This window comes from Pygocentrus nattereri, chromosome 21 (assembly GCF_015220715.1).
Source record: "Pygocentrus nattereri isolate fPygNat1 chromosome 21, fPygNat1.pri, whole genome shotgun sequence".
In the NCBI taxonomy this organism is placed as follows: Eukaryota; Metazoa; Chordata; class Actinopteri; order Characiformes; family Serrasalmidae; genus Pygocentrus; species Pygocentrus nattereri.
In genome coordinates, this window is record NC_051231.1 from 13,393,963 (window position 1) to 13,410,102 (window position 16,140).

At 40.0% G+C, this 16,140-nt stretch overlaps 2 protein-coding genes across 3 annotated transcripts; both read right to left on the reverse strand.

The window, feature by feature from the left end:
• Window positions 1–589: 589 nt before the first annotated feature.
• Window positions 590–2,483, reverse strand: LOC108424608 (P2Y purinoceptor 1-like). Its single transcript, XM_017692740.2, has one exon. The coding sequence runs from the start codon at window positions 1,977–1,979 to the stop codon at window positions 873–875; it is 1,107 nt and encodes a 368-aa protein (XP_017548229.1). The 5' UTR covers window positions 1,980–2,483; the 3' UTR covers window positions 590–872.
• A 5,756-nt stretch (window positions 2,484–8,239) lies between these two features.
• On the reverse strand, window positions 8,240–14,776 carry LOC108424570 (CCN family member 5-like). 2 transcript variants are annotated; one of them, XM_017692698.2, is made up of 5 exons: window positions 14,644–14,776; window positions 13,615–13,831; window positions 12,007–12,255; window positions 10,223–10,455; window positions 8,240–8,805 (listed from the first exon to the last, which is right to left on the reverse strand). In XM_017692698.2, exons 1-5 carry the CDS (start codon window positions 14,704–14,706, stop codon window positions 8,524–8,526), a joined length of 1,044 nt encoding a protein of 347 aa, XP_017548187.1. In that variant the 5' UTR covers window positions 14,707–14,776; the 3' UTR covers window positions 8,240–8,523. The 2 variants fall into 2 exon arrangements, with proteins under 2 accessions (XP_017548187.1, XP_017548188.1); XM_017692699.2 differs by having other exon boundaries at window positions 8,240–8,831.
• Window positions 14,777–16,140: the final 1,364 nt, after the last annotated feature.

Genomic DNA, 16,140 nt, shown 5'->3' on the forward strand with positions numbered 1-16,140 from the left:
CATCATTTTATGATTATACTGAAACTAAATCCTGTAAGTACTGTTAAAATCAGAACAACAACTACGTCTGGTTAGCTATGTAGCTAACAGGCTGCTATGAACACTTCAGTCAGTGGAAAACTGATAATGAACGATAAACTGTGTTAAAGTGTCTTGCTAGTCCAAAGCTCTTATTGTTGGTTCGCTTTTTGTTCACTTGTTTTTCACCAGATGCAGGTGCAGGTGTGGTGCTATTTCCAGTCAGATAGCATAGCGAACAGTCGATGCTCACTGATTTTTACGGTGCATTGTGGGAACTTTCAGGGAATGATGAGACTCCCTTGAAAACGGCTGATCCCCTGAGGTGAACTCTGACTTCTGAACTAGGGCCTAAAACACAAATCTGTTCTAGGTTTTGGACTAAAATGCCTTTTTTAAATCCAGGAGTGATACATGCTGAGCAGTGAGAAGCAAAATAGGCCCTAAAGAAACTTTTTTTTTTTTCAGATTTACCGCCAATTTACCATCAACATTCATATAAATTCAGAAGACACTTGTAGGTTCACTGATGGTTTTGGATAGTACATAAAATGCCTATATTTGTGTTGTAGACTTAGTGACCCCTGGCTCCCATCACCACCACCTTAAAGAAATCTGAACCTTTTCACACCAAACCATCTGAATGACTGAATTATGAAGCCAAATTTGTGGAATTCCCCTTTAACTTACATTGAACGTTTTCCCTCCATTCTTCAGTCAATTACCAGCTATCAGTGCGTGGAAATCACCAAACTGAACCGGCCCCACAGCTGGCCGTCCCTGGCTTTGTGGTTTTGCTATAACCTTTTAGCACATGCAAACGTGCCAGAGCTGCTCGCACACATACAATGTCGTCAGTTACTCTTAGGGCCTTCAGTTTCTTGCCGTGTGTCGGCCAGAGAGTCCACCTCCTGCGGCCTGCGGTATATGACCACCCCGCTCAACTGCATGAGGGACAGCCGGGCTTGCTTGCTCATATTGTGAAGGCGCATGAGGAACTCATCGTTCGCCACGAGGTATATGAGCGGATTGATGGCGCTGTTCAGGCACACAAGGCCCCTGCACACCTGGTGGGCGACGTAGATCCTGTCGAAACTCTTGTAGCACGTGCCCTCCATCTTCAGGATCCTGGTCTTCAGGTTCAGGTTTCTGAAAATGTGGTAGGGAATGAAGCAGATGGAAAAGAGCACCGTGAGCATGATGACCAGCTTCAGACAGCGCTGCTTCAGGAGGGAGTCCACGTTGGCCCTGTTGGCCAGAACTACAATAATGTGGCCGTAGCAGAGCAAGATGATAATCAAGGGGATGACGAAGCCGGTGACTGTCCAGCCCAGACTGTAGGAGAGGTAGTCTGTGATCCACTGGTCAGTGGTGGTGTCGAAGCAGGATTCTGAGGAATTTGGCTTGGACTTGTCGAAGTACATGTCGGGCAGAATCTGTACGAACACTAGCGTCCACACGAGGGCGCTAATGGCCACAGACATCGTGGTGTTGATTTTGCCCATCACCCTCATCGTGTGGACGATCCCGAGGTACCTGTACAGGCTGATGCACGTGAGGAAGCCTATGCTGCCGTACAGGTTCAGGTTGAAGCAGAAGCGCATGATTTTACAGAAGGTCTGTCCGAAAACCCACCTACTGTTCGCTGCGTAATAGCTCACGAGGAACGGCAGAGTGGACACGTAGAGCAGGTCGGCCACGCCGAGGTTCAGGACGAACACGTTGATGTTGCCCATTTTCTTCCAGCTCCTGTAGACCGACCTCAGCCCGCACACGTTGGCAGACGCTCCTATAATGAAGACCAGGACGTAGACGGTGGGCAGGAACTTCCGAGTAAAGGACAGGTCGATGTGCGGGCACTCGGTGTAGTTCCTCGCTCTCTCTGCCTCCATTCTGCTGCTGAAGCTCTCCGGAGCTGCTTTGTCGAGCAGACTGGAGCCCGCTGTGCTGAACTGCCTCATAAACACAGTTGGAAAGACGCCCACTTCCTCCACAGCGCGCTCATACAGAGAGCTCTTCAAGGGGTTTTCAGTAAAGACGAGGGTTGTTCTCCTGAGATGCAATAAGGTTTGCAATAATACCCTCTTGGGTGCTATACAGAACCCTTTTCCAAACGGTTCTACCCATATGGAAAAAACATATGGACATATATTTTTTTATGTATTTGAAATTGTATTTCAGAACATATTGACTATTAATTACATATGTTTTAAAATGCATTTCATTTCAAATGTATGGAGGATTATTAAAATGTTCAAATATTAAAATATACAAAAAGGCACCAAAAGATGGTTCTTCAAGTGAAGACAAGGGTTCTATAGAACCTCTTTGAAAAAAAGTTCTGTATAGCACACAAAATGGTTCTTCTATTGTGATGATGTCATGCTTGTAACAATATAGCTTTACAGCACCTGTTCTGCAGCACCTGTTCCGTGCTGTATGGGAACCCTTCTCATAAAGGTTCTGCCCATATGGAAAAAAATCTATGGTTCTGTATAGCACCAAAAAGGTATATATATGTTAAACTTGATACAGTTGAAGAACCCTTTTTGGTGCTATATGGAGCCCATGTGTTTTTCTGCTAGTCTGTCTGTCTGTCTGTCTGTCTGTCTGTCTGTCTATGTGTGGAGTTTCACTGCACACTGCGTTATACCTCTTACATTATAGTCCATTTCCTGCATGTACAGGAAACCAGTATGACATTTTTTCTTCAAGTATTTGTGCACAATTTCTAGCAATCTGCTGAGTTTAACCTACTGGAAAAAACAATAAAACATGAAATATGGCATGAGCCCAGGCAGCATATGCCGTGTTATCCCACCCCAGTGTGTTAAATTCAGTTAATAAGCAGTAATTATGTATTAAAATGTGCAGAAATGTGTTCTTTGTAAAGGATGTGTTTACTTATCTTCATGTAGACAATCACACATACACACACACACACCCTACATTTGAATATACTTCTCCATTTCTCATGAGCTTGAAGAAAGCAAACGTGAGTAAATTGAAGATGTGGTTTAGATCACAGTTTGACTTACTGTGAGCTGAAAAATGAGCATAACCTCAGCTGTTTCAGACTCAATGAAGCAGGACTGATAATAGATCAGCTTTAGTTCATTTTTATGGCTCGCCGTAAGCCATACTGTGATCTCAACCACATCGGCAACACCTTAATGACATCCTAGATGCGGTTCCAGCAGGTTTTGATACTGTGTTTTCACAGAAACAAATTGGGGTTTTTGGATGATTATTGAATTACAGTGTTTGTTAGCTACATTAGCCTTGTACAGTTATACAGTCAACAAAAAAAAATTATTTCTTTAACAAATGTCCAGGCCAGTGGTTCTATGCAGCTATGTTAAGTAGCTTCTAAGATGCTTGATTGAGTAATATGTACTTAATAAATTTGAGTAACACACTGAATTGATTTGAGTACATAAAATACAGTCGTAGGCTGGAGGTTAGGGAACCAGCCCTGTGACTGGAAGGTTGCCGGTTCGATCCCCTCAGCTGACAGTCCATGAAGTGCCCTTGAGCAAGACTTGTCCCTTGAGCTCTGGACAAGTGTGCTCACTGCCCCCTAGTGTGTGTGTTCACTAGTGTGCACGTATGTGGGTTAAATGCAGAGGTCTAATTTCACAGTGTGTGAACGCAGTGACAAATGGTTCTCAATTCAGATCTAGAGAATTTCAGAGTTGATACTGAACTACTGATCCGTTGAAGAGTTAAACTGTTATCTGTGGAGTAGAAGACGGATACTCACCAGGGCGATAGATACAGCAGAAGATGAAATACAAAGGAAGAGTGAAGCAAGCAAAAGAATGTGTGAATAATTGATGCCAAAGGTAAGGTGTGGAGTTTTACCCAACTATTAAATAGGAGTACATAAAAACATGCCTGTAAGGCCGGGTCTCTCTGCTTTAGTGTTCACTCCCATCCGTGGTGAAATGAGCTTCCCCTGAACTCCTTCCGCCACAACCTGAAGACTCACAGATTCTGACAATGTGGTTAGCAGTGTTCTACACACTGTTCTGTTTTTGTGTCTAATTCTCATCCTGTTATTACAGTTCATTGCTCCTCTGCACTCAGCCTGTATTTTACTGCTCACTTCTTTAAAAAGATAATAAAGCAAGTTGTTCATCCCCCTCAGTACATTAGATCATGTCTTTTAGGTTAGAGGTTCTTACAGGATATCCAGGTATATTTATATAGATCTATTTTGCTTCTAATGTCGCTCTGAATAAGAACATCTGCTAAATGAACTAAATGTGAATGCACTACATTTCTAATAAATAAAAACCCTCAAACTCTTAGATTTGACACACTGAGGGGAATCAGGTATTCAGACACTATTTTGTTACTGTTATTTGGACACTATTAAAATCCACAAAATTATCCACAAACTGTCCACTTACTCTACAACCCACACAAGTGGCTCAGGTAGTGCAGCTCATCCAGGATAGCACATCAATGAGAGCTGTGGCAAGAAGGTTTGCTGTGTCTGTCAGCGTAGTGTCCAGAGGCTGGAGGTGCTACCAGGAGACAGGCCAGTACACCAGGAGACATGGAGGAGGCTGTAGGAGGGCAACAACCCAGCAGCAGGACCGCTACCCCCACCTTTGTGCAAGGAGGAACAGGAGGAGCACTGCCAGAGCCCTGCAAAATGTGCATGTGTCTGCACAAACGGTTAGAAACCGACTCCATGAGGATGGTATGAGGACATCCTCAGATGAAAGCAGGTTCAGACTGAGCACATGTGACAGACGTGACAGAATCTGGAGACACCGTGGAGAGCGATCTGCTGCCTGCAACATCCTTCAGCATGACCAGTTTGGCAGTGGGTCAGTAATGGTGTGGGGTGGCATTTCTTTATGTATTTCTTTATGTTCTTTATATTTCTTTTATAATTTTTTTGAGCAGTATATATATATATATATATATATATATATATATATATATATTTCTTTTATAATTTTTTTGAGCAGTATATATATATATATATATATATATATATATATATATATATATATATATATATATATATATTTAATCTTTATTAGAGAAATAAAAATGTGTTTTCCATCAAAGCCAGTTTTTTTTTCAAAAACCCTAAATATCCAATTATTATCAAATTAAACAGAATTGTTATATATTAATGTGTACTATATTGGAATTAAACTCTTCTGCTGTTGAAACAAACTGCCAGCCTTAAACTGCCAGCCTTTGACAATATTCAAATGATAAACTACAAAATTTTCAGTAACTGCTATGAAACGAACTTATGTCTTTTTGAAAGTTTGGGATTGAAATGTGGGCCCGTTTATAGATCCCTCAGAGTTTAAGGCATGGAAGTGTTTAGGTGTGACCTGAAAGGAAAACACTTTTCTCTCATTATTGGTCTTCCTGGTGGCACCTCAATGCTTTTTAGCCTGTGTTACAGAGTAATGCAGCTCCATCCAATACCTTTGGGATGATCTGGAGTGTCCAGAACCGACCATTCAACATCAGTACCTGACCTTTCTAATGCTCAGTCAAATCCTCACAGCAATGTTCCAACATCTAATGTAAAAACCTTTCCAGAAGAGTAGAGGTTGTTACTTTTAACACCCTTCATTTTAGAAGAAACACTGGATCAGTAAATGTCTATAAACATATGAACATATTGTGTTGAACAATACAGTCCTCGTTCCATAGTGTTCCACCTAGTGTTACTTCAGCTGCCTTTAGCCTGGTGTGTTTATACTTCTCTCATCACCACAACCTATTATGCCACAGCTGCTTGCTTTCTGAGCAGCTGGCAATAGTGCAGCATTACACCATTTGCAGTAAATCAATCTGTGCTTCTTGGAATCCTGTTCGGGAATGAAAATAGATTTAAACTGGCCTAATCAACCTCATGCTTTTAAAGACTATAATCACCCAATATGGGCTGAAGTTGCTTGTGTAATTTCCAAAGCAAAGTGGTGACGCATCTCATAATTCATTGCAGAGAAACATACTCACTCAAATTTCTTTACAGTGGTGGTGATAGGAACCAGGCGTCCTGATGTCAACAATGCAAATATAGCCATTTTATTTACTATCCACAACCACCAGTGAACCTACACATGTCTCCTGAGTTTTATATGGAATGTTGATGGTAAAAAAATAGGTTTTCTTTGGGGACTATTTATTATTGTTATTTACTGTTTTTAAAAAGAGTTCAATATAGCACCCAAAAGGGTTCTTCTATTGGTACAATTTCAAAGCTTGGTACAGTACAAGGATCCTTTTTGGTGCTTTACAGAGCCCTTTTACAAAAGGTTCTATATAGAACCATCTTCAGCACAATCTGAAGAACCATTTCACGATACAAAGAAACCTTGAATCATACAAAGCATTCTTTGAGTGGTCATGTGTTCTATATAGAACCCATTTTTATTACTGTGTAGCAAAATAGTGCAGAAGGCAGAACGTGTCCCACGTCTTGCACATGATAGTTAGGAGTGAGTATAGGAGAGAATGCAAATGGGTCGTTTTATATGTTTTTTTCTTTTTTATCTTTTTATTTATTTTTTGCACGATACTGTACAGTTATATTTTATAGCAGGAAAAGATTTGATTATAATTGTCATGTGTGTTTTTTTTCAGCAATTTGAATCACAAAAACAGTTCACATTTACCTGGAAGTTCACTGGTAGGACTCAGAGAAACATACATATAAACACAAACCCACAAATCTTCATTTTTTTATTGATAGTTTTATTTCCTTTATAAAAATGTAACTGTGATGCCTGCAAATAAATCTTATGGTTCAGTCATTTCTATCCTAGTCTCGCTCTGTTCCTTATCTTACCATCTAATGGACCTACATTTGGTCCCAAAGATATCAGATGTTATATTACACTAAGTGATCACATGACTGTAATTTTATCCCTGCACAATTCTTGTAAAATGAAAACCATTACAGAACAAAGTGGTTACTGCAGATATACTTTGCATCATGAGGGTCACTTTATTTTGGACTGTACAAGTTATTTAGGAGTTGCAACCCAAGTGTTGAGAAGAGCGATTTTGTCCTTTCAATAAAAATTAAACCACTTTGGGAGCCACAATGTTGTATGTCCATTTTACCATCTTGGCTGTAAAAGTGTCTCAGTTTGTGTTAATGTATTAGAATAGGCTAAAAAATGTAATATAAATGAAAATGCAGACTTTGCTCTGCTTTAAGCTTTAGCTCAGCTATAGCCACTTTTCTCACATCTCTGGCAAGAAACCTTTCCACAAAAGTAGAACAGTTTCTTGTAAAATGTCTTTTTACAAGGCTGAAGTCAGCTTCTCATTCACCAGCTTCTTGTTTGAATTTTCCCATTCCACCTTAAAAGGTGCCTGGGGCTCCAGAATATAACTGCTGCACGATTCAAGGTGGAACGGGAAATTTCCAATGAGAGGCTGACTTCAGCTTAATAACTTTACAGGGTTTGACAGTTTCTCACTGCAGATTAAACGTATCAGGAAACCAGCTGAGTGTTTATAAATTCAAGTCCATTCGTCTCCAAATCATCGATGTTCATTCTTAAATCTTTCTCTTTGCCTTTTTGTCAGTTACTAGCTGGGTGAGACTTTTGTCTGTGATGCTATGGTGATCAGCAGTCTTAGTGCTGATCTTTAGGGTTAAAGGGAGAATTAGCAAATATTGGTTACATTAACTCCAGCGTTTAAGACCATTTATTGTTAAAACTGTGTTAGAATGATAGGAGCAGTAAAAGTCACATGTTGCCAATCCCTGGTTCTTGCATTACCAGTCACTTTGTAAAGTGAGTAAATTTATAAGCCCACACATTTTAACCCTTAGAAGTCTCAGCTTTTGCCAGCAATAACAAAAACACATTTGTGTCTGCAGGTAGAAGATGAGATATTTTATGAATTTAATGAAAAGTAAGGAAACTAAAGGGTTAAAAACTTGAAATGGCCAAAGGAAAATAATAAGTAATATATAATAATAAATAATAATCCAGTAAGTGTTGTTTTCTCAGTATCTATAGATGCAGCCAAGCAAGCTCTCCCATTGGTTAGGACTGAGAGCTGCACTGAAGGCCTTACATGTCAGATTAACTACCAACATAATTAGAAAAGCAACCAAAGAAATGACCAATCATGTTTTGATTTATGAATGCAACCTTGTTATGTGAGTCTAAGCAGGTTTGGGTTAGTTGTTAGGAATGAGAACAGTGGCAGCAGCTCTATGGAAGGACGCTTTACTGTATAACTGATATATACAAGCTCAAATACATGTTAATATATATCACAAGCTTAAATAAAACATATGGAAGGTCTTTTATGAGCTTCCATGTTTAATCTAAAATGGCCAAAACATGTTCATGTCAAACATATGAGGCTAATATGTAAGTTATGTTGAGGCCCACTAACAGGGTCTTTAAGGGGTTAAATAATGTATAACAAATGGATATTTTGCACCACTATCTCAGGAATGATGACGTTACTGTTATCTGAACCAACTGTTGTCTAGAGCCAAGATCTGGTTCTTCTGGAGCTGGTCAGTGGCAGATCAGGACAGTGGGAATGACAGGCACATGACTCGATGACCATGACCCTGTGCTGAGTGATGCCTCCCTGAGGGCAGTGGAAGGCCATCCGGATGGTTCTGGTCCGGTGAGGGGTACAGCAGCGGTTGTCAGTGCATGTGCCGCAGAACAGGGGCCTGTAGGAGCGCACGCTGTGGCAGCCTTGGTGCTCAAGCCGAACAAGAAGGGGAGACCGGTAGCTGCTCTCGCACACACCCGTTCCCTGGAATGCAGGGCCTCAAATAAACACTGTCGGGGCAAACACTGTGCAGCCTCAGAGCTGATCAATCATACCAGAGCTGCAGCTTTTACACTAGGCTTGTTTTACTTCCACATTAAAGAGACAGGCTACCTGAAAACGCTTGCTAATGAATGGACAATAGCTGCAGGAGCCAGGTAGTGGCTTTGTTTTCATCATGCTAATTATGGAAGTTGTTCAGGCTAAAACACTTAAAGAAGTCCACCAACTTTTTAAAAATGTTTTTAAAGAGTCAGAGTTGCTCACAGTGGTGGTGATAGGAACCAGATGTCCTCCTCTGAAAGCTCCCTCACATGATTTTATGCAGGTTTTGAGCAGGTTTTAGCTTTAAAAGTATATTTTCAGTCCCATTCGTAGTGGAGCAGTACATGTAGAATGTGCTATGGCAAAAACTATATTTTTTCAGATTTTATGTTGTTTTACCATCAACAACATTCCATATAAAACTCAGAAGACACATGTAGGTTCAGGTGGTGTTGGATAGTAAATAAAATGACTATGCGAACATGTACACATGGCAACCCCTGGTTCCTATCACCACCACTGTAAAGAAACCTGAGTTTCTACAATCTGAATGACTCTGTTTACATCTCAACCAAATCAGTTTAGAGAAATCTTAAAAAATTGGCAGAATTCCCCTTTTAGTTGTCACTCATGAAGTGATGGAGATAACATGTCATCGTTCTCAATAATGTAAACATTATATCAATGTAATGTAAAGGTTTGTGTGCCCCTGGCCAGATTGCATAGGTTGTTGATTTTCTAAGTGTGAATAACTAACACACCCTCTACAGAGAACACACTACTGCACATTTCAATGCACAATTGCTGTTTATTTAAGATACTATATTGTTGCTTTCGGGTCAAAACCTTGTATTGTGGTTTTTGAAGATTTAAATTTTTTGAAAAAGACAAGTGCCCTTTCTGTTTTGTCAAATTTCATCACGAACAGACCAACAGAAATGGCTAAAAATGACTTGGAAATAAATATTTCTCCATTTGCTTCCATTAAAAGTTAAGAATGTTTTTTCATGTTCTGTAAAGTTACTTTTTTTGCATATATATATATATATATATATATATATATATATATATATATATATATATAGAATAAGTTATAGCACATTTCATAGTTATTTCTTTCCCCTATATTTTGAACCCGGCAAAATAATAATAAAAATCGGTGAAAAATTTGCTGAAAATGCCATATATATGTAAGTTTGTAGTGGAGGTGTTAACTGATTTTTACTTACAAAATCAACAAAACATGTCATTTTAATGGAGCTGTAGAAATTTTGGCGAAATGTAGCTTTTTACAAAAGTGTCTTAATTATTTTGAATTCTGCTAACTTATGGAGGTTTGCCATGTGAAGTCACTCACCAGCTGGACTCTGCTGGTCGGCGCTGAAGGGGCCGGGTAGCAGGGCCTGACCTGGCACAGACGTGTCTGTGTTTGTGGGCGGCAGGCCCAGTTCCTGTTTGACATGCGGGTGGAGACACCTGGTCCGCAGCTGCGTGAGCATGCGCTCCACTCTGTTGTCTGCTCGATGCAGTTAGACCATGGGATCCCGCTGGACGCAGACATGTCCTGCCACGACCTCGCCACTCGGACAGCTGCGATGATTCACAGACAAAAAGCATAAACATCCTCAGTTTTTGATTGGGAGCTTTTACCCCCCAAGACTATTGTGTATGCTGAGCTTGTCGTTAGAACAGAGGACGTTGGATTGTGTGTGGCTCCTTTGCTTGACTGTCCACATAGGATTAATGACTCAAGTGAAGCCGACCAAGCATTTCATAACAAACTTAGGCTCTTATATTTCGTTTGGAGCTGTTTCGACCACCCTAGAGCAGAGCAGATCATATTCACAACAGTATGTGTTTGACCACTGGAGTTATTTAAAGCACAACGTGTTTCTTTCCCACCCAGGTTTGACTAACGTATCACAGTTTTAAACACACATCCTACATATATGCAGCGTGTGTCCATGAGTTTGTAGACACCAGTTTCTTCTGAAATGAAGGATGTTAATAATGAGGTTGTGCTGCACTAGTAGCCTCTACTCTTCTGGGAAATCTTTACATTAGATGTTGGAACATTGCTGTGAGGATTTGATTGAGCATTAGAGAGATCAGGTACTGATGTTGGATGGTCAGTTCTGGACACTCCAACTCATCCCAAAGGTATTGGATGGAGCTCCATCACTCCTGTGAGCACAGTTCCACTGCTCCACAGCCCAGTGGGGGGGTTCACTAGGTTAAATCAGATTTGAACAAACCTGTGTGATGGATGGAGACATAAAGTCCAGAACCAAACCTCTGTTCTTCTAACCAGCTCACAACATCTCAACTACTTTTTGAAACCAAGAAATTCTTGTTACATTTTACTGTGATAATGTAATATTTAGGGGAGCACAAGAACAACCCAACACAGGGCACATTTTAACATACTTTTTAAGCTGTCATAAGTCGAACAGTGTGAGCTTCAGGCCACATCACCACATTTCCTAGCCATGGCCTCCCACCAAAATTCAGAGCAATTTGAGATCTGGACCAAAGAGTTTTACATCATTACAGCTCAGAAATTGACATTAACAGTTGGTAAAGTTGTGGTTATTCAGAAACATTGCTCAATATTTTACTGATGTGTTGCTGTCCTTCAGTGGACAAACAATAAATCTGTCTTATATGTAATTTGTTGTGTGTATATATCAGTTGATCTGTCTGTCTTATAGATGCTAATATATAATGCAGTACAGTTGGAAAATGTGTTTGTTTATATTAATTATATTGAATTAACTTTGTTTGCACTCATTCATCACACTTTTCTAGCAGGTGTTAAACTGACCCTCTGTCTGTTCCATTGAACCCGCTCATGGGTTAAACTGTAACACTCTTCCCCTAATTTTCAGTGAAATTGTACATGAATGGTAGGAGCTAGAAACAAAGATCAAGTGTTTATTTTAAGCAGAGATGTTGCTTTTATAAAAAACATTACATATAAAAAAAACTCAAAATGTGTTAGGTTGTGCCCTGCTCTCCGCTATTTGTGTTTATTCTAATGTTGTACAGTGATTTGACTAGTAAACACATCTTTACTGCTGAGATATTTGAGTTTTAAAACTTGCTTTGATGTTCAGTGGTTCATGCCTGACAGTGAGTTACCGGCAGTGTTTTCCAGGAGGGCGCTGTTCTCCTGGCTATCACAGACCCACTCCCTGCAGCACTGGCCTGGCAGCTGGACGAGCCTGGGGTTTGGGCAGTTGGCAATGGGCAAGTTCAGATCTTCGTTGCAGAGCGGGACACATGTGATGCCACCACCCACACAGTGGCACAGCTGCATGCAGGTGGGCTGGAAGGACTGGCCCTCCTCGTACCGCACACCGTCAAGCTCACAGCCAAGCAGGTTTTGTCCTGGGGAGGTTGTTCATTCAGGAAAGAGAAATAGGAGAACGTTTTTTTTGAGGTTCACTGAGTTCATACGAGGTCTCACTACGATTAAATAAAGAAGCACTTTTAGTTCCCTGACAAAAACATTCAACAAGTGGTTCTTTGGAGACGTTTTTCTGAATGTCTGATGGTAAAGAACCTTTCTAAAAGAGAAGAGCCTATACACAAAGTAGAGGTTCCAGTAAAGACCCTTAACCTGGTATAAAATCTTTAGTTTCTGTCTATATTCTTTATAGTATTTGAGATTTTGAAAGGTTCTTCACATTCATAAATCTCTTTTTTAGATATGTTTCTTTAGGGAACCTACAGTGGTGCTTCTATGGCATCACTCAAAGAACACTTCGTGGCACCTGTTTCTAAGTGTAGAGTGCAGAGAAGAACCTTTTCATTTTTAAGGAACAGCTTTGCATGTGCACAGTTACCATTGTCTTTGCTCAAGAGTTTATGAAAAGAACACTTATAAGTGTATACACTCAAGCCTAGAACTATTTCAGAACCTTTTTTTGCTTTGATTTGGTTGGTTGGTGTAGTGGTTAACACCGCTGCCTTCTATGTGGTAGACTGTGATTCAACAGCACCCTACACTATACCGATAAGAGCAGGGGTTGCCATGACCACAACACAAATATAGCCATTTTATTTACTATCCAAAACCACCAGTGAACCTAGTCTTCCACCAGTCTTCTGAGTTTTATATGAAATGTTGATGATGAGAAAATAGTGGAAAATCTGAAATAATACATTTCTTTGGGGACGATTTTGCCACACAACATCCTGCATGTATCTCTCTACTATGATTGGATTTCAAACAGATGCTTTAAACCATCATGAAAAATCTTTATGAAAACTATCATAAAACAATGTCTCAGATATCATGCAGTTTATTCGTTACCATTCCATATCATAACTTTTTGTGAAGAAGCTTTTAGAAGTGGACGTCTGGTTCCTATCACCAACAATTCTGGCTCAATAAGTTTTTCTAGAACAGAACGTTTCACACCAAACCACTCTGAAGCAACTTTATTTGCAACTTAAAGATTTATCGATGCAGAATTTTGGAAAAAATGGTGGAAGTCCCCTTTGAAGTACCTAAATCTGCTAATTAAAGGGCCTTTCTGAATACTTTTTTGCACATAATTAATATTAAGTGAGCAAAAAATACATAATCAATAGAGAGTTCTGTCTAAGCAGCCAATTCACAGCTTGTGCAATATCAAAACATGAGCCTACCCTATTCTGTTCTCCCAGGTTATCTAAAAGAGCTATGAAATTGATTATCAGCTCTTGCAAGAGCAGGTTTGACCCCAGCACAGCAGCACTTACTGACACACTCTCCCGGCCCCCCCGGAAAGCTGGCGCTGTAGTCACACTGCAGACCATGTTGACTGTCACAGACGTATTTTTCGGAGCAGGGCTTGCCCTCTTGTCTCGCGCACATCTGACAGCACCCACACCCATCCAGGACCAGGGAGACACCAACTGGGCAGGTGGGGGAGGACCAAGGGCACTGGCAGGGTCCCTCACAGAGCTGGCAAACCACCTGAGAGGGGCAGTTTAAAGCCACAGTGATTACTGTTTCTGTATAGACTCTGAAAGATAGTGGAGCCAAACAGGAGCAATGCTAGAAGATTCCTTTTGGACCCTTCAGTACTGTGCAAAAGTCAGAGACCACACATTTATTTTTGGTCATGAAAATGGTCATGGAGTTATCAAGTTATTGATTAATTTTCAATAAAAAAAAAACTCAGCAACTAAAACTAACATTAGTTCTTTTTTTAGCTTTTCAAAGAAATTTGCAGCCATCTATAAACACTTAATAAAGATGGTTCCTCAAGTGTTCTTTAGCAAAGCAAATAGTTCTATATAGAATCATGAACATTCAAATAACCCTTTCCATGATTAAAGGGTTCTTTGCATCATGAAATGGTTCTTCAGATGGATGGAGAATGTGCTCTAGATGGTTCTACTTAGCATCTTTTTGAAAAGGGTTCTATATAGCAATAAAATGGCTTCTTCTATTGCTACGACGTCAAACTTCTATACTAAAGTAGAACCGTTTTGGTGCTATATAGACCCTGCTTCATAATGGATCTATAGAGAACCATTTCCTTTACTAAAGAACCCTGAAGAACCATCTTTTTAAGTGTATAGTATAGCCCTAAATCTGTTTGATGGACCATTTGCATTCTTAAGAAACCTTTCAAAATGGTTTTCTCATGCACTGTACATTGAAAGGTCTTTTAGGGAACCAAAAGTGTTTCTTCACAAAGAACCCCTTTATGTAACATTGTGACAAAAACAATAACACAGTTTCCACACATTGAACACAAAGAGCAAGCAGAGAGTTCTGACCTGCGAGAAGGCGCAGAGGAGGAGGGAGACGGGAAAAACAGCGTCTTTACTTTCTCTCTTCATCCCGGGAGCCCAAACTTGCCTCCTATGTGAGACGTCCGTGATTCCATTAAGTGCCAGTGTTAGCAGCCCGCCTGCCTCAGGGACATTCACTTATACAGTGGGGGCTCTGATGTCAGAGGCGGACAGTGCAAATAGAATCTGGATGGAAATCAAAAATACTTCCAATTCCAGCGCAGTACAATGTCCACTTTTACACGGTCTGAGGTTCTAGTTCAACAACACACTAAAAAAGACTGGTTTGGCAAACAAAACGCAAATAGCTTTGTTCCAGTAAAGCTGGATAATGGTATAATATGGAAGTAAACAATGTTTTATAATCCAATGATTTCTTATGTCCAGTGCTTTGTTACAAAACCCTTTTTTAGCTTCTCATGGGTTCATAAGGGGGCCAGACCACTAGACCACATCTTTACACATCACAGACATCAATCAACAGCTTTCCACCTAAATGACCCAAAGACCTCACAGGTAAAGGCCGGCAAATGTTTTCCGACGGATCTGACTCAGAGACTGGTTCATTTAAACTAAAAGGTGTGGAGCTGAGTCCAGCACAGTTTGGTGATTTCTTTGCTCCAGCGAGGGCTGAACAAATTGGGAAGATATCTAAATGTGAGTTTTCTGACCAATATTGAGACTGCCATGTAAATACAATTATTATCTTGTGGTCACTTGCATAAAACACCCTGGTCCAGCAAAAAGTCAGATTCACCTGATTTTTTTATTACCCCAGATGGAGTTGATCAGGCAAGATAAAGTTAATGCTGCTTACAAACACTAGACCTCAATAGTCACCGAAATAGCTTAAACTGTTTCTGTATGGCTCAAACTGCATTCATTAAAGTTACACCTGTCATCATGGTTTAGAGCACAATGTTGTAGCATGTAACTGAATGTGGGATGTGACTAAAATTACAGCTGTTGTCATTTTAAAATTTTACTTTTTTGAATTTAATGGATAAATTAAATGAACTAAGCAACTAAATCTGGTGATGAGCTGATCAGTTAAATCAGGTGTGCATGAGCAGGAAAATCACCAAACTGTTAAGGCCCTCATAGACTGGAATTCCCTTCTCCCACTTTAACCAGTGACTGAAGCCAGAAAAGAACACAAACTTGCTGTGTAGGTGAAGACCAGTTCTATTCAAGTTTATTGCCATACACCATTCATGAGAGCGCAATATAATAAAATGTTTTCGACTGTTCTCTGCTACAATAACATATATCTTCACTGCCACCTTGGATCTGCACTTTCATTGTTTTTACTTTTATGCATGATTTGAAAATACATTGTGAAACTCATGATGAATGGACCAACAAAGACGGTTGGAAAAAATTTGTTACATCAACTTTGATCAAATGTGAAGACTTTTCTTTTTCTTCTCTTGTAAAGTTGCTATTTTTGAGAGGATATGCAGAATTATAAATGTGATTATC